The sequence below is a fragment of the Thermobia domestica genome, chromosome 10 (genome assembly GCF_964235325.1).
Source record: "Thermobia domestica chromosome 10, izTheDome1.hap1.1, whole genome shotgun sequence".
Classification (NCBI taxonomy): Eukaryota; Metazoa; Arthropoda; class Insecta; order Zygentoma; family Lepismatidae; genus Thermobia; species Thermobia domestica.
In genome coordinates, this window is record NC_137463.1 from 197345894 (window position 1) to 197364460 (window position 18567).

Genomic DNA, 18567 nt, shown 5'->3' on the forward strand with positions numbered 1-18567 from the left:
CGAAAATGAGCCGTAAAGTTTTCATCCGAAAATGTGATCTGTATCGTGTAGAACCAGTCTAAGTAGGCAATAATGGTCAACCGATCAATTTTCACCAAATTTAATCACACAACATGCATTTACGTAACATTACATGTAACCACGTGTTTTCAAAGTCAAGATACATTGGTTCTACACGATACAGATCATATTTTCTGATTAAAACTTTACGGCTTTTTTTTTCGCAAAACTGCTCCGCCAAAGTTACAGCGTTTTGTCACGACACGGCAGCCCTGCTCCATATCTCCATTTACTTAACAATGAAAACTTGTGCTGTTCTTGTATACTTTTAAAATGTAACAGTAAACAAAGTGTACTCCTTTAGTTTCCTTGATATTCATTATATAAAAAAATGCACCAACATTAAAAGAAGTTTTAAAATAATGCTCATATATTTGTATTCCATTCAGTAACATACATTATGCCAAACATCTCTTACAAAGGTAATATCTGTTTACATCATATTTGCATTACTGAACAACTGCTTTATTAACGACACTCTCCACCCAATCTGTGAATTTGGAAACTCTGGTGTACGTGGAAACATCCGTTTCGCTTACTACGCAAAGTTCATGTGAGCCACCAGACGTGATTCCTGTTAAGAATTCCTGCCCGTTATATTCGCACACTATGGGGCCTCCAGAATCACCCTGCAAGATAAAAGTTTCGTTTGTAGAAGAACATAAATTACTGTCTTTTTTTTTCAGAAACAAAGACATACATATTTTCTACAAAATGAATTTGAAGAAATTTGGAAATATAAAGATACTGTTGCCATAGCATGTAAGTTGCCTTAGAGTACTTGTAGGAAACATACCTATATCTAGTAATTACGTCATACTAAGCACAGTTTGGTTAAATTCCGAAGGTATCAAGTGCAGAGAATGTAACGTTTATATTTCATAAAATAATTTATTATTATTAGTAATAGTAGTTCTGATGGTATGCATATATATATATATACTTAGATGGTATGCATATATATATACTTAGATATAAATGTGTACTTAAATAAATTAAAGCATAATTTCTGTTCCCAAGAACGAATACTGCGGTCCAAAAACAAAGAACGAAAAAGTGACCCTAGATCCTTAGGAAATGTCTCTATATCCATATATTTACTCCACATTACTGTCACTTTCAGTGGTAGAAATTGAGGAATACAGAAGCATGTGTATACACCTCTTTGGTAGATAAGACAAATATCTACGTTATATAAAATTATAGTAATTTTAGTTTGCAAATTTGATATATTATTTATATTTCTTTTATTGTTAACAAGTTAAAATGTAATTGAAGTAGGACAAATATCATCACTACAAATTTTCTAGGATTGATGAATACTGCCTCTAAACAAACCTTAGTGCATTACCTTCCTTCGTGCAGAGCGTGCAGAATTTTGTGGAGAAACATCGATAAAAAAGGGCAGAAAAAAGAATATTTGATAACATTCTGCTGTTTTCTGATATAACATACGACTTATACAATATATCTTTTGCACAGGAGGTTGAGAAGGAAGTGGTTACCGCATTTTTAATATAAATGGGTGAAAATTAGAGGATCAAAGGAAGTCACATTTACTTGCAATGTCAATATTAGGACCTTCATGTCATAGTAAAGTTACCTTATGTTAAAAGAAGTGTAACGGGAAATAAAATAACATTAAAATCTTTCTTAATTCGAATAAGCAATTTCGATATGATTTCAATGCCATATGTATAAATTAAACTAGTTCTACGTACGTTTTGACTATGGTCGTAAATTCAATTCAAATGGTTATGTAGGTAATTATATTTGTTTCCTTCAAGGCTCTATTAAACCATATTTTTTTCATATATTTCGATTTAATAATATTCCAGAAATTTCACTAAGTTGAAGTTTTTCTCTAGGAAAATAAATGGTGGGTTCATTATCAATAATAACACAATTACGTCTCTAACTTACCTCAAATTTATTGTCAGTTTCTCCTGGGTATTAGATAATTTCGTATCAGTATAATAGTTGTGATTTGTAATACAGTTCAGGTAGGATATTAGTACCCCGGGAAACCTAGTTACAGAACTAGGTTTGAACCAGAGGGGTAATAGAAAAAACGAAAAAGGCAAGAAATCTGCCCCTCAATATTAGGAAAATCAAGTCATTTTTAAAATCAAGTTTGTCTTCCATTTGAACAGTCACGACCCTGTGCGTAGTAATGAATAAAACAGATCTGCAACTGTGTGTACTGCTCCCAACAGTAATCTTTGAAATTTTAGGACTATTTTACTTTGAGTTTTCACGTTTCCAATATTCTGAGTTTATTGTCTTATTTTCAAATTATATTAGAAATATTGACATCTGTTGTAAATAATGTAACCCAATTTAGTTATTATATTCCTCACACTTTAATACGGTGTATATACAGTAGCGCCGTTCGTTTAACAAAAGGGTGTTATTCGAGTCACCATCATCCGAGATTAATAACATTGACATTCGCTTTGATAATCGCGGAATTACTGTACTCGTTTGAGAATGTTGCAGAGTGTAATTTCTTAGAGGGATTAACGGAGTTACCTTATGTCGTGAGCAACGTGCGGTTTTATTCGCAAAAGAGGACAAATCTCTTTATTTAGTACGATTTTTTTGCAAAGCGAAACTAATTTTTATTAATTTATGTACACTCCGCATCAAAACATTGCGACCGCTAACGCCATGCAGTTAGGCCACCCAATATACACCTTCTTATCCTATAATCCTGTCAGGTAAATAGCTCCCGCTCCTCCTTCCTTCTCTTCTATACTAAAATTAGCTAACATGACCGCAATTCTTATTTCAAAATACACATGTATTAGTTTCGATAAAACGAAATATCAAAACCGAGGCGAAACAAGATTCATAAGTTGATATAGGGAGAAACCGAAACACAAACAATGAAAAATTGAACAACAGGTGTCTATTACACAGTGTTTCAGAAATGAGGCACAGAGAGAGAAGAGGAGAGGAGAAGGAAACGAAAAGGGAAAAGAGATAAAAATGTGGAATTCAAACGTAGTAAAAAAAAAGAACCTAACATTACAAAGTTCCGTTTCCAGAAATCCAACAGTAATATAGAAATAACGTTTGTTTTTACATACTTTTTTTAGGAATTATTCGAATATGTAGAGGATGCTTTAAACATTCATTAAGTCACTTTCATAAAGGATAGCATACTCAATATCCAGTAGAACTATAGATCTCCGAGACACATCTAGCATAATATCAAAAGTTTAACACACATGCTTTGTTTCCTCGTGGTTTGATTGCAAATTCGGTAGTGTTCATTGGACGTACTGATTCAAAATACAGCCTAATTACAGAGTAAGTAGGATTAGTCATATCCTCCATTTGAGACTACTAATGCAAACTAAACAACAACAAAAAAAAGCGAAAAGAAGAGAGAAAGAAAGAAAGAAAGAGAAAATTGTATGAGTGCTATTTTACTGTTAAATCTCTATCAGAAATACACTATACTAAAAGTCCAAACTGTATCGTAACGAAAAGTTACAAATTTTCGAAAGGAAAAGTTTATGTTCCTTATATATGTAGCATGATTCAAATTTCAACGTGAATAAAACACATTCAATTATAGGATGGAAACAAATTTTGTGTCGAGCTAGTTTATATAAAAGTTTGTTTTCAAATAACCAAAGAGGTTATAATTTTCTAGTATTTTCGGAAGATTTATCTTTTCCGATCATCCAGCATCAATTTCCTCTCATGCAGATGTAACGTAATTTGCACAGATAGAATGAAGACGCTAGTTCTCAACGGATCATCTTGTCAATGGGATGATGTTGGTTAGGTTATAGGCCACCACTGGGCCGCGAATTCAAACCCGTAATGACCCGTAGTGATCTGGTAATTCGACTGTGACTCGGGGACCCAGAGGACAGAAAAGAGATTTCACTTATTCCATTGCATTTAAACAGTGTTTCTGTCAGAGATGACCATGACTGTAGATGGTACCCCGAGCACGGAAAACGCGACGCCGAAGTTCCCAGATAATTACATTTTCTTGTTCAAGTTTAACATTGAAACACGCACACGCTCATGAAGTGCGTGTGTGTGTGTGTGAGAGAGAGAGAGAGAGAGGCTAGAAGTGAAAGGTACAAAGACAGGATAGGGATACGTCAAGAAAGGCAGAGAGACAGAGGGGGATGAATATAAATATGAAACATAGTTATCATTACAGCGTGTGATATAGAACGCACACACTGTTTATTCGAATTATCACCAGCGATGCCTTGCAAGTTCTCCAATAGAAGATGAATCTCTGTTTGCTGCCATTATTTTATGCGAAAAAATTATACTACCTGAAGAGGAATCGAACCGAAATCTTCCATTTAGAAGTCTAGCACTTTACCACTACACCACCGATTATTTTACCCAAAATTTATTTTACAAATGGTGTAGTGCTTCTTTCTGAGAACGATAACACGTAAAGTGAATACTGCAGATCAATGATGTGTTTAGAATGTCGCGGTAATTCAATTGAGCTTTCCCAACCAACATTCGCAAATCGTCTCTATCATGATACAGGTGTTTACTTCCACATTCTTAAGTATTGCTCATCTAGTATGAGAAGTCGATTCTTCACAATCACTTTCTGAAAAAAAAAAAAACAACTTTGGAGTGAATAGGATAAGTTCATTATGTTAACCGTACACCACCATACCACCTATAAATGCAATCCAGATATTATCTACAAGCCTGCGCTGATCTTTGTAACGAATGGACTTCTTATTGTAAGGTTACTTACACTAAAGTGAATAACGAAGTGTATAACGACCTTGAGAGAAATTAGTTCCCACTTGTAAAGGAAATAACATATTTAAATACAACCCAGAAAAATTACAGACATAAAAACATATTATGCCGTAATCTTCGCATGAAAATTCAAAAGTACTCAAATGATAGTAATAATAATAATAATAATAATAATAATAATAATAATAATAATAATAATAATAATAATAATAACCTATATTATAAAATTGAAAGTAACTATGTTTGTGGCTCTTAATCTCTTGAACCAACCGAGTGCTTTCGATCAAATTTTCAACGTTAATAAGATTCTGACCTTTGAACCTTTTTTATCATTTCATTTTAAAGGTAGAACTTAGGGGGGAGGAGGAGAGGAGACGAGATATATGAAAATATATAAAACGTAATAATAACCCTTAAAGAACCACACCGATCTCTTTCAAACTTTCAAGATTTATAAGGTTCCGATCTGGAACGACTTTTATCATTTCAGTTTGACGGTGTAACGTAGGGGCCGGAGAGAGGGAGATATATGTAAAAAATGAAAACGAAGTGACTGGCTTTGTGACTTCATCACTCTTGAACCACCTAAGCGATTTCGATCAAATTTTCAACATAGATAAGGTTCGGGCCTAAGATGGTATTTATATATTAACTTTTACGATTAACGTAGCTGTGAGGGAAGGGAGGAGTTAAAAAAGACTAAATAAAACTTGGTAACTCGAACCAAACGACCGGTCTCGATCAAATTTTTGACATAGATGACATTTGGGCCTGAGATGATTTTTATCATTTCACTTTCACGGGATATCTTCAGAAGGGGAATAGGTGAGGGAGATATAAAAATAAATAAAAGTTAATTACTCTTGAACAACCAAACCAAACTCGATCAAATTTTCAACCTAAATGAAGTTCAAACCTGTCAGTTTCTGTCATATCATTTTGACGGTGTAACTTAAGGGAGGGGAGGGTTAGCGAAAGTTTAAAATGTACGATAAATGAACGGTATTATTGACGAATCTATAATTTTTTGAGTCGCTGAGATTAACAGTGACACATCTGATGCTGCTTAAATCCAAATTCAGCCTCGCTACTTGCAGGAGGGGAAGATATATAAAAATAATCGAAATAACAAATATCAGTATCGAATTTGTAGTTTTCCGCCACATTGGGATGAACAATGGCACTGCAGATGCTATGCTTCACAACATGGGACGGAGAGGGGATATATAAATCTCATCGAAAATAAACTCCATGGTTCTGGATAATCACAGAGTTCATATATATATAAAATAAACTCCATGGTTCCGGATAATCACAACAACATTTAAAACACAGTTCTGACCAGAACAAAATGAATTATTTAATAACTTTACGTTTTCTTGTTAGTTTCAAGGACCTAACGTCATCTTCATCAGACATTGAGCAAAGACAGATGACAGCAAATCTTATATCTTCCTCAGCCGGTAGTTAGCTGTCAAGATCAAAAAAAGAAAGAAGAGGAAGAAAATAAGAAGTGGCATGAAATTCACAGAACAGGAGAAAAAACGGAAACGATTAAGACCTATAGAAAAGGAGAAGAAACGTTTTGAGATGTATAAGGAAGAAAAAGAAAAGGAGAGAAAGCAATATAGAGGAAGAAGAAGAAGGAGTTATCAATGAAGTGAAATGTAGTGAGTGTGACATGAAATACATAGGGGAGACGGGAAAAAAGGCTTATGGACAGATTAAAACAACATAAAGATGGTGTTCGAATGAAAAGAGAAAATAACGCTATTTACAAACATTTGAAAAAAGGGACATAGGATAGATTGGGAAGGGGCGGAAGGATTAGAAAGAGAAAAAATAAATATTATTAGGAAGTGGAAGGAAGCGAGAAGAATAAAGAAAGAACAAGAGAATTTATTGAACTGGACAAGTGGTATAAATATACGTGAGCAATGGGAGAGAGAGATTATTAGAAATCATAGAGAAGAAAAGTGCATAAAGGCTATTAGTGTATTCAAATAGTTTCCAAATTTCTGTTATTTTCTTTTATTTTATGTAAAGATCAATATAATTGTAAAATTGCATTGACAATTAACATGTATTAACAACGTAATTATATGATATTTTTACATATTATTAATTGAAAAATTTTTACATATATAAAAACAACAATTAAAATTATATAAATGAATATGCTAACTAACAGCTGAGGAAGATATAAGTTTTGATGTTATCTGTCTTTTTCTCAATGTCTGATGAAGAGGACTTTAGGTCCTTGAAACTGTAACAAAAAACGTATAGTTATTAAATAATTCATTTTAAATAATTCAGTCAGAACTGTGTTTTATATATATATATATATATATATATATATATATATATATATATATATATATATATATATATATATATATATATATATATATATATTCATCCTCACGGCATTGTCAAGGCTCTATATTTGTATTTTACATTTATTATTGCAACCGGGTGTTACTGACTTCCGTATACGGTAGCCCGATCATCACCCTTGTTCTTCGCGCGCACAGTCATTCGAAGAACTGAAAACGTACTCTGTATACAAACAGTTTATGGTTGTGAACTCGGAAAGCCTGGTACTTCTGCTTGTCAAGGTCAAAAAGTGGGAGAAAAAAGGATGTGTAGAATTTAAAGAGGGTGCAACAGTGACTGATGCTTGTAAGGGAACATATTCATTTGTAGTTCGTGCACATTCCGCCTGTAGCGCTACTGTGGCACGACGTATATTGTAACTGTATAACTCTTGTACACCGCTAGTAGGTCTATTCGCGTTAGTGACGACCGAAACTATGTTGTCAGCTCTGACTGCGATAAGGCACTGCCGTGCTGCTTTTCCTTCTCTTTTTTCCCCCTTTTCCATTTGTGAGACGCCAAACATGTTGTTTTTGCTTGTTGCACGCGCTGAACGGGTTTCGGCGAGTGAAGTATTTAAGAAGTTGACTACATATTCTTGTTTGCGATAGTTTTAAATTGGTTAACTGTTGAAAAATATACGAAAATAAAGCTGTACTTGTTAAGGTATATTAGTCGAGGACGTAGCTACTGACAGTGTTGATTACAGATTTTCTCGAGGAAGAATTTAATTACAGTAGAGGTGAAAAGGAGACGTCTATTTAGACAGCACCACCCCCTTATCAGACTCAATCGGAAAAGGTCTCAATCGTTTGCACACAAATGTGCAGACGAAATTTTCGTTTGTACACAATTAAGGGCGCCGTCAGAACGAAAACAAAGTGGGGGCTGTCTAAATGGTAGCCCCCCAACAACATGCCCTATTCAAGCACAAATTGTCGCAATCATTTGTACATCGTTTCTACAGAAATGTGAAGGCGAAATTTTCGTTTGTACACAATTAGGGGCGCCGTCAGAACGAAAACAAAGTCGGGGCTGTCTAAATGGTAGCCCCCCACCAACAAGTCCTATTCAAGCACAAATTGTCGCAATCATTTGTACATCGTTTCTACAGAAATGTGAAGGCGAAATTTTCGTTTGTACACAATCAGGGGCGCCGTCAGAACGAAACCAAAGTGGGGGCTGTCCAAATGGTAGCCCCTCCCACCATGTCCAGTTGAATCACAAATTGTCGCAATCGTGTGTACTTCGTTTGTACAGAAATGTGCAGGCGAAATTCTCGTTTGTACACAATTAGGGGCGCCGCCAGAACAGAAAAAATGGGGGCTGTCTAAGTGGTAGCCCCCGACCGTATCCTATTCAATCACAAATTGTCGCAATAGTTTGTACTTCGTTTGTACAGAAATGTGCAGGCGAAATGTATGTTCGCACTCAATTAGGGGCGCCGCCAGAACGAAAAAAATTGGGGGCTGTCTAAGTGGTAGCCCCCGACCATGTCCTATTCAATCACAAATTGTCGCAATAGTTTGTACTTCGTTTGTACAGAAATGTGCACGCGAAATTTTCGTTTGTACATAATTAAGGGCGCCGCCAGAACAGAAAAAAATGGGGGCTGTCTAAGTGGTAGCCCCCCACCATGTCCAATTCAATCACAAGTTGTCGCATTCGTTTGTGCATCGTTTGTACAGAAATGTGCAGGCGAAATGTTTGTTTGAACAAACTTAGGGGCGCCGCCAGAACGAAAACAAAGTGGGGAGCTGTCTGAGTGGTAGCTCCCCACACGATGTCCAATTGAATCACAAAGTATCGCAATCGTTTGTACATTGTTTGTACAGAAATGTGCAGGCCACATTTTCGTTTGTACACTATTAGGGGCGCCGCCAGGGCGAAAAGAAAGTGGGGGGCTTTCTAAGTGATAGCCCAATCACCATGTTCAATTCAATCACAAATTGTCGCAATCGTTTGTACATCGTTTGTACAGAAATATGCAGACAAAATTTTCGTTTGTATACAATTAGGGGCGAGCTCAGAACGAAAACAAAGGGGGGGCTGTCTAAGTGGTAGCCCCCCACCATGTCCAATTCAATCACAAATTGTCACAATCGTTTCTATATCGTTTGTACAGAAATGTGCAGGCTAAATTATTGTTTGTACATAATTAAGGGCGCCGCCAGAACGAAAACAAAGTGGGGGCTGTTTAAGTGATAGCCCCCCACCATGTCCAATTCAGTCACAAATTGTCGCAATCGTTTCTACATCGTTTGTACAGAAATGTGCATGCAAAATTTTCGTTTGTACATAATTAGGGGCGCCGCCAGGGCGAAAACAAAGTAGGGGACTTTCTAAGTGATAGCCCAATCACCATGTTCAATTCAATTACAAATTGTCGCAATCGTTTGTAAATCGTTTGTACAGAAATATGCAGGCAAAAGTTTCGTTTGTACACAATTAGGGGCGACCTCAGAACGAAAACAAAGCGGGGGTCTGTCTAAATGGTAGCCCTCCCACCATGTGCAATTGAATCACAAATTGTCGCAATCGTTTGAATATAGTTATAAAGAAATGTGCAGGCGAGATTTTCGTTTCTACACAATTAGGGGCGTCGCCAGAACGAAAACAAAGTGGGGGGCTGTCTAAATGTTAGCCCTCCCACCGTGTTCAATTCAACCACAAACTGTCGCACTTGTTTGTACGCCTTTGTACATAAATGTGCAGCTGAAATTTTCGTTTGCACATAAATGTGGCCCCGCCAAAACGATAACAAACTATGGGCTCTCTAATTGATAGGCCTCCCACCATGTCGAATTCAACCACAAACTGTCGCACTTGTTTGTTACGGTTTTGTACAGAAATTTGCAGGCGAAATTTTCGTTTGTACACAATTGCGGGCGCGCCAAAACGATAACAAAGTATAGGCTACCTAATTGGTAGCACCCCCTACGTCCCATTCAAAAGAAAATCATCTCAATTGGTTGCACATCGTTTGAGCAGTAATGCGCAGGCGAAATTTTTTTCTAATCTATCAGATGCGTGGACAGAACGAAAAAAAAGGGGAGATGTCTAAGTGCTAGCCCCACCAGTTGTGTTCGATTGAACCACAAATAGTCGCGATCGTTTATACATCGTTTGTGCAGAAATGTGCAGGTAAAATTTTCGTTTGTATTAAATAATATACGGATGTGAGTATTTTTAATATCTGCGATCAACATTAACCGGTTTGGATAACGGTTGATGAGTTTGAAAATGGTTCCTATTGCACTAGTTGAAAAAAAATTCTTTTTCTCTGGCACACGGAAGAAAATGCCTGATTCTAATAGAAATTTTTACGTAGAATTCGAATCTGCAATCAGTTTTTCTCCATCACCCTCAGTTTTCCCGTGACAGAGGTGTTTTCGGAAAATTTCCCCTCAAATTTCTGTTCTTTTTCTTTTTTTCTTCTTTTAAAACCATTTTCATACTTGTAGCTTGGGTACCTTTGGTATATAAACGCACAAATTATATTGTATGTTAGCCTGATTTATACTTAGTAAGCCCTCTAAGTTTCATAAGAATAGCATTATTCTATCTACAGAAATAAACATATTTATATAAAAAATATGCTATGTGTACTGTTCATTTTACAATATTCATTAGTGCAGATAAAATCACATATAACTTCCACGAAAATTGCAATATAAGCACGGTTTATATCTTATTGGATTTGAAATAAAACATATTTTCAATGATGTATACACCGTGTCACCATTTTATATCTACTTAATAAATAATACAAAAAGAAGTGAGTGGTATCTTCTTAATAAATGGACACTTACTTACCTCAACTAATATGTTTTAGTTGTCGACTTTCTTCTGTGTTTGGTTTCTGAAACATCTCTTAAGTGTCCAACAGTAATCAGCTAGCATTTTTGAACTACACTGTCACTGGTACCTCTTCTCCATGGAGGAAATGTCCTGATGAAAATGTTCCCCATACTCATCACTAACAGCACCAAGCTTTTCAGGAAAGAAATGCAGGTGGGAGTCTAGAAAGTGAACTTTAAGGGACATGTTGCAACCCATTTCATTGAATGATTGCCGGAAATCACTCACAATTTCACGGTAATTTGGGGCTTTCTTGTTTCCTAAAAAAATCTCTGTTAAACATTTAAATGGACACCAAGCTGCTTTCTCAACCAGAGTTAAGAGATCCTCAAATTTTTGGTCACGAATCAAACATCTTATTTGGGGGTCTACAAAAATCCCTAGCGTCACTAACCCGAGGAATTGTTTCCTTGAGGTAACAAGATCCTGCATTACTTTTGTCCATTGTCCTAACAAAGCTTTTGAAGAGCCCCAACTTTATGTGAAGAGGAGGTAGAATTATCTAATCAGGGCTCACCAGTGAGGAATAAACAGCATTCTTCTGTCCAGGAGTTAATACATGCGTTGGCCATTCCTTCTTCATGTAATGTTCCGCTTTGTTCCTGCTGTCCCATTCGCAGAGGAAACAACAATATTTCGTATAACCAAGCTGCAAACCCATTAACAAAGAAATGACTCGTAAATCACAGCAAACGGTCCACTTGTATTTCTCATACTGAATTTTTTCTAACACTATTTCGATGTTTTCATAGGTTTCCTTCATATTAGTTGCATAAGCCAAAGGCACTGAAGGAAATTTGTTGCTATTGTGCAAAAGGACAGCCTTAAAACTAGTTTTCAAAGAGTCAATAAGCAATCTCCACTCTGTACTTATATGTGCATGTCCAAGTCTATCCATCACAGCACAGACATTATTACAATACACTAAATCATTTTCTTGAGAATAGTAGTTTTGAAACTCTGTATGAAGGTTTCGAAAAATACACACTTTAGTGTCACGATGGAGCAGATTCCAGCCTTAAGTTTAGAATCAAGAAGATCTGTCTGTGTATTGGAGAGTTTTAAATCCCGTATGAGGTCATTTAGTTCACCCGGAGTTATCAGATGGGAATCCAATGTAGATGTGCTTCCTACATAAGTAGGATCATCATCCTCATTTGGAACTTCAATAGTTGCCTCAAGTACGTAATCCTCATTTACCGTAAGATGAGGAGGAGGTACCGGTACAGGTAATTCTGCACTGTGTGGAACTGGCCTAATTGCTGATGCAAATTAGGGTACTGTACTGTGTGGTTAGATTTACTGCTTATTTCTTTTATCTGTGTCATACAAAAGTAGCAGTCTGAAGAATGATCTTTTGGTTCCCTCCAGATCATCGGTACTGCGAAGTACATGTTTCGTCCACCATTTGCCCACCCAGTCAGACGTTTCACGCAAGTACAACAAATGTAATGAGGAACCCAGTTCTTATCCTGGTCTCCTACACAGCAACCAAAATATAACTGATAACACTTCCTCACAAGTGGAGTAAAACATCGACGTTGTGATTTAAATATCAGCTCCCCACATACATAACAGAAATTGTCCGGTTTATTTACACACTTCCTCGACATCTTGTATCCTGTAAGGTATCACACACATACATACATACATACATACACACACACACACACACACACACACACACACACACACACACACACACACACACACACACACACACACACACAGGAATCTACACTCCATCAAATTCCAACAAAATCCCTCTAGACATTCCCTCATACAAAAATGGTGACATGGTGTACACATCATTGAAAACGTTTTATTGGAAGTCCAATGAGGTATAAACCGTGGTATATTGTAATTTTCGTGGAAATTATATGTGATGAAGACCGACCCGACCCCACCCGTGACCCAAATTGACTGACCCGACCCGACAACCCGACCCGAGCTGACCCGATTGGCCCGACCCAAAGTGACCCGAGTGAACCAACCCGAGGTGACTTAACCCGACAACCGACCCGAGTGACTTGAACTTACAATCTAACCAGTTTGAGAGAGCTAGAACTTTACAAAACTGCCACCAGAAAAAAAATGCTGACCAATTCTTATGCATAAACCATTGTTTCGGCTTGTTTTACTTGTAGTATAATTATCCTCCTCCTCCTCCTCCTCCTCAGTGTTCTCCCATTAATAAACAGGCCAGTTTCCGTGAATTAGGTAAGAAGCTTCCATTTTTGCGATTTCCCGCTAATATCTGCCTCGCAACCCAACATAAAGTACCACCCTCCTTATTACAATCTATCAATTCCAACCTTCTTACACACTCTCGCTCTCCTGATATCACCCCCTTTACTACATCCCTCAGAATGCAATCCCTTAGCAAGATCAAAACTTGTGATCCGTCCATTTTTCGCTTCCTTATATCGTCTAATATTGCTCTCGTCTCTTGCATTTTTTCAGCATTTCCTTATTCGTTTTCCTCTCTACCCTGCTAACCTTCTTTATTTTACTCCACATCCAAATTTCCAAGGTTAAAATTTAGGCAATCAAGTTCAAAAGTCAAAATAAAATTTGACTGAGCTCTGAAGACAAGTTCTGAAGGCTAAAAGAATAAAAGTTCTGAAGACAACATTATTTTCTAGTAAGGAATGTATATAGAACTTCTTTTAATATTTTTTGCTGTGTAACAAACAACAATTTCATCACGTTAACATTCCGATTTTTCTATTTAAAAACAGCGTTGCTGTCTGATAGAATCATAAGGAACTAATTGCACTGAAATATCATTCTGTAGGGAATTACCTTTTATTTTTTCTTGATTAATTTATCTAGAAGATATTTGCAACGTTATATAAAATTAGCAAGTATTTTATTGCGGAGAAAGTCAAATCACTACTCCAGCAATAATAATAATAATAATATGAAGGTGACCAAGAAAGTTCTGTCTCTTTGTGGAGGTCTGTGTTCAATTGGCCCTCACACCGTGAGTTGAATGCGAATGGATATAAGGTGAAAGTCAGTTGTTGGACGAGACGAGACGAGACAGAATTTTCATGAAAGGGTACGAGATGAGACAGAGCTCTTTCAATAGAAACATATGCACTTTTCCAGACGAGACTACCTTCACGACACATTTTCGAAACGAGAATGCCCCAAACCAGGTCTCGTGAGCAACACTAGTGAGTATATCCAACATACTACTTGGTTGTGGCTGTTCAGATGCACCGTGAACGTGCGTAAGGACTGAGTGAACATGGGGCCTTCACAGAGCGTCATAAGGGCTTGTTTGCTGTACGAGTTCAAATTGCTGCTCCGCGGAGCGGAAGATATGACAGGCCTTTGGTGAGGGTGTCGTGACTACGCGGAGAGTGCAGTGGTATGACGGTTTAAGGACGGTGACGAAACACTCGAAGACGCACCACGTGCCGGAAGACAAACAGATGTTCAAAATAAAGACCTTCGGGCAGCAATTGAGGCGAAGACAGACATGTCAGGAACTGGTACTACCTTTCAGTGTAAGTGGAGAAACCATTCTGCACCACCACCATCAACTTGGGAAGCACTGCAAGTTGGGTTGATAGGTCCTACATGATTTGACTTGGAGCCAGAAAGCAACGCGAGCAGACACCTGTGTTTCTTTGGTGTCTCGTCTGAGGAAGGAGCAATTTCTGAACAGGGTGTTGACATGTGATGGGAAGTGGGTCCTGTACGAAGCTCCACGGCGCCGTCATTGTTGGTTAGCATCCCATGAACCGGTTGAAAAACAGCCCAAGCCAGCCAGAATAAGGTTCTCCTGTGCATTTTGTAGACTGCTCGAGGCATCGTCCATCGGGAACTGCTACCAGCTGGTCAGATCATCAATGCAACTGTGTACTGTCACTGTGTACTGTCTGGATCCAGCAGTTCTGAATCGCAAAGGGGTCCTCTTGTTACAAGGCAACGCTAAGCCCCACGTGGCTAAAATGACCCAGTACATCATTCTACGCCTTGGATGGAAAACAGTATTGGATCCGCCATACTCCACGGACATTGTACCGTCCGATTACCACCTGTTCCATTCCTTGGACAATCACCTTAGAGAACGCCAATTCAAACAGCTAGTAGAGGTTCAATATGCACTTGATATCTTCTTCACTTCACGTCCCACCAAGTTCGACTGCGATGGAACCCATGGCCTTCCAGAACGTTTTCAGAAGGTCGTCGAGGCTGATGGAGACGATTTTTGATATTCCAGGTACGTCTTAGGTTACATACCAATGTTCGAAGGTGTTGGTGAAAAGGCCCTATATGCGGACCCAAAAAGAAAATGAGACCCTATATACGATTTGATACATGTCATTCTATGTGATATATTCCTAATCAGAAAGAAAGATTTAGTTGCAAGAATAATATAAAAAGGTATTAAAAATCCATTTACACACAAGTCTGCTGTATTCAACTATAAGAAATGAATTATCCGTGTTTGTGTAGTCGTATATATAACACTTATTACATTGCATATAATATTGCCCTTTCAAATAGTAGTCAAAAACGGAAAAATATATGTGTATATAATTTATACATGAAGCTTCGGAAGCTAATGATAAATTAAACAATCACAACTTCACTCTACTAGAATGCAAATAATGTACTGTTCGCCAAGCGAATCCTTGTTTAATCTTAAAATTAGAACGAAACTCCTATATTTAAATGGCTTATTATACATGAAATAGTCATCTTACCCTACATGTATCTGTATACGTTGAAAAGGGACGTGTGTAAAGAAAATAATCCGATATATCTTCTCCACTAGAAGTTTCTACCCTCCAATCTTCAATTACATCCAGTTCAACTTTTTGAAGGACGGTTGGGGTATCAGTCCATTCGGTCATTCCGAAGCCACTGGCTAAACATTTACCTGCAAGCGATAGTTCCAATTTATCTAAATGGTTCCTGCGATTTGATTCTTTACACTAGTACATAAGTTACAGTAAATACATAAAACTTAATACTTTTTGAACACCAATAGAAACATAGAAACAAACAAGGAATAGCGACTTATTTTTGGTTTGCAACCTATTCAACGATTGAAATGTGTAAAGGAGTTTAACACCTTGTGAAACATTAACTTACAGAATATTGAATTAGAGTTTACTACCAATACAAGCGACGAGAACTGACATGTTCACGATAGTATTTTGTTTAATCTATACGCTGAATTAAGACTACATATTATATTTTGATGAGCAGAGGTAAACCTTCATTAAACATCGTATAGTAATTATATATGTTATTCCAAATTACATGTCGTAAACTACCCTGTTTGCAAATAAAACTTATTGCTTTTTATGTATTGTTTTCGGCCCCGTTGGCCAATATACCTGTATTAATGTTCATATTAGTAATATTGTGAACAATCTTAAAAATTATATTTTAGATGGCCACTATTAATGTACTGTTATTTCAACAATATAATTTAAATTTATATTACGAATATATTTTGAGAGACAGAAAAGTTTTCTTTCTTTAGTTGTTCTCCTGGCGTCTGAGCGAGAATGTACAGTAAATGACAATCAGGGGCATTAGCTTTAGATGCCCTTATGACAAGTTGACCGATAAGATAAGCAGCGAGTGGCAATGCTTATTCCAGTCTTGCTGAATGTAGACGGCGTCTGAGGAACAAGGTTATTTATCTGTGCTAGTACATAATATAGAACTGACCAGCAGAAATACAAGGGGAACAACAAACCGAGACATAGTAATCACCTTTGATACTTTAAAATGAGCATATCCTAACCCAGGTGAAAAAAAGCATGTACCTTACAGGTGTGCCTGGAATTCGAACATGTTTAACACCTGTCAGGCGAAAAACAGGGACGCCTGTTCTGGTACAGAACAAGGAATATTACATGTACTGGACAGGCAAAGCCGTTAACCCGTTAAACACAATATGTTCATGTTAAGTGGTGGGATTGAAGCCGGGTGATGTACAGCACAAGTCGTTACATCGGAAAACACAGCATGCACATACCATGAATCAGGTAAAGACACGTGAGAGGAATCAGGTAAAGAACACGTGAGACCACATGTGTACAGCAAAAGTCGTTCCGTCGTTACCCATGGCATATCCATGTCATGTGGTCGGAAAGAAACCAGGCGTACTTACCTAGCGGTTTGTGAATTGTGTAGTGGAAACTGATAATCGTTTACTGAGCTCGTGTGTAATCTTATAGATTGTGCTCTTGTTCAATGGGAAGATAACACGACATGTGTTATGAGACTGGGGATGGCATAAACATAAAACAAGATCTACAAGTAGGTGGTTACGCAACTTTCAAGTGGAGAAAGGGCAACGGACAAACGGCAAACGAATAATAGAATTTATAGGTAAGTTGGGAGTCTGACAAATAAAGTAAAGTAAGTAAGTCCTTTCTTCAAGTCATAAGTCTTACACTTTTGTACCTGTTAAAACTTTGTTGTGCTTATTATGTTTTCTACCTGTTTCATCCCCAAAACAGACGATGTCCATCACATGTTTTAATCGCCTGTACATGTATCAAAATTTTACGTATTTGTGCTATGCCTGTGCATCACTTGTACATACATATGAAACAAAGACATTTGGTTGCTACATGTTTCTTCATGTAAATTATATAGTGACATGGTCTGCTTTATCCATGTTTACACTAACAACACAGGTGCATTCCATAGATAAATGTTTTTGCCCTGTTTTAGACTGTAAACATGTTCTTTTCGAAATACATTCCTTTTACACAACCTGTACAAAATAACGTAACAGCGCATGTATACTGTTTACAGCATGCTCCCTGCACAGTCTATGTTTGTGCTTCACACATACCATGTTTTTGTCAGTCACCATTCTTCGCACATATTTGCCTTCTATACGCTTCTTACATCCAATGAACATGCCATGTCCTGTACATTCCCACATTACCCAGAGTGTACAGTTTCTCGATACAAGATCTGAGCCTTACCTGTAATGTTTTCACATATATTACAGGCGGGGTGCACGCCGATAAGGCACCAATCATGGTTGCACAGGGCCCCTGTGCCCCTGTTTTGTGCCTGTATCAATTTACAAGAGGAACACAGGCACTAAAAAGAGGTACAACAGGCTCAAAATGCCTCTACAGGCAAAAACATTTTCACCAGGAAAAATATTAAAACAAGTATGAGCTCTCACACACAATTTTCTTTGTAAAACTTGCACAAGATTAAGTACAATTATGTACACCATTTCTCTTAAAGCTTGGCCGCACTCTTTATTGCTATTTTGATGCAAATTTTCAGGCAAAGTGCAACATGGGTATCTTCAGAAAAAAGTAAACCAGGTTCGAATCTCCAAGCCAACCTTTGCAATCGCAGAAATGTGTGCAAATGTGTTTTTCTTCTTTTAAATATGATAAGAATTATTACCAAGTGTAGACAAAAGCAACATTGATTGAAATACTTAACGAAACAACATTTCGAAACCTTGCATTAGTGTCAGCACATGCTTGTTTG

General features: G+C 37.2%; 1 protein-coding gene across 1 annotated transcript in view; it reads right to left on the reverse strand.

Annotated features, from left to right (window-relative positions):
• Positions 1 to 392: 392 nt before the first annotated feature.
• LOC145661728 (trypsin-1-like) overlaps positions 393 to 18567 on the reverse strand; it is a 60022-nt gene continuing 41847 nt past the window's right edge. Inside the window, exons 6-7 of the mRNA XM_081727063.1 lie at positions 15786 to 15961; positions 393 to 689 (exon numbers count right to left, since the gene is read on the reverse strand). Of these exons, the coding sequence (XP_081583189.1) occupies positions 510 to 689; positions 15786 to 15961 (356 nt within the window). The 3' untranslated portion in view covers positions 393 to 509. The remainder of the gene's footprint in view (positions 690 to 15785; positions 15962 to 18567) is intronic.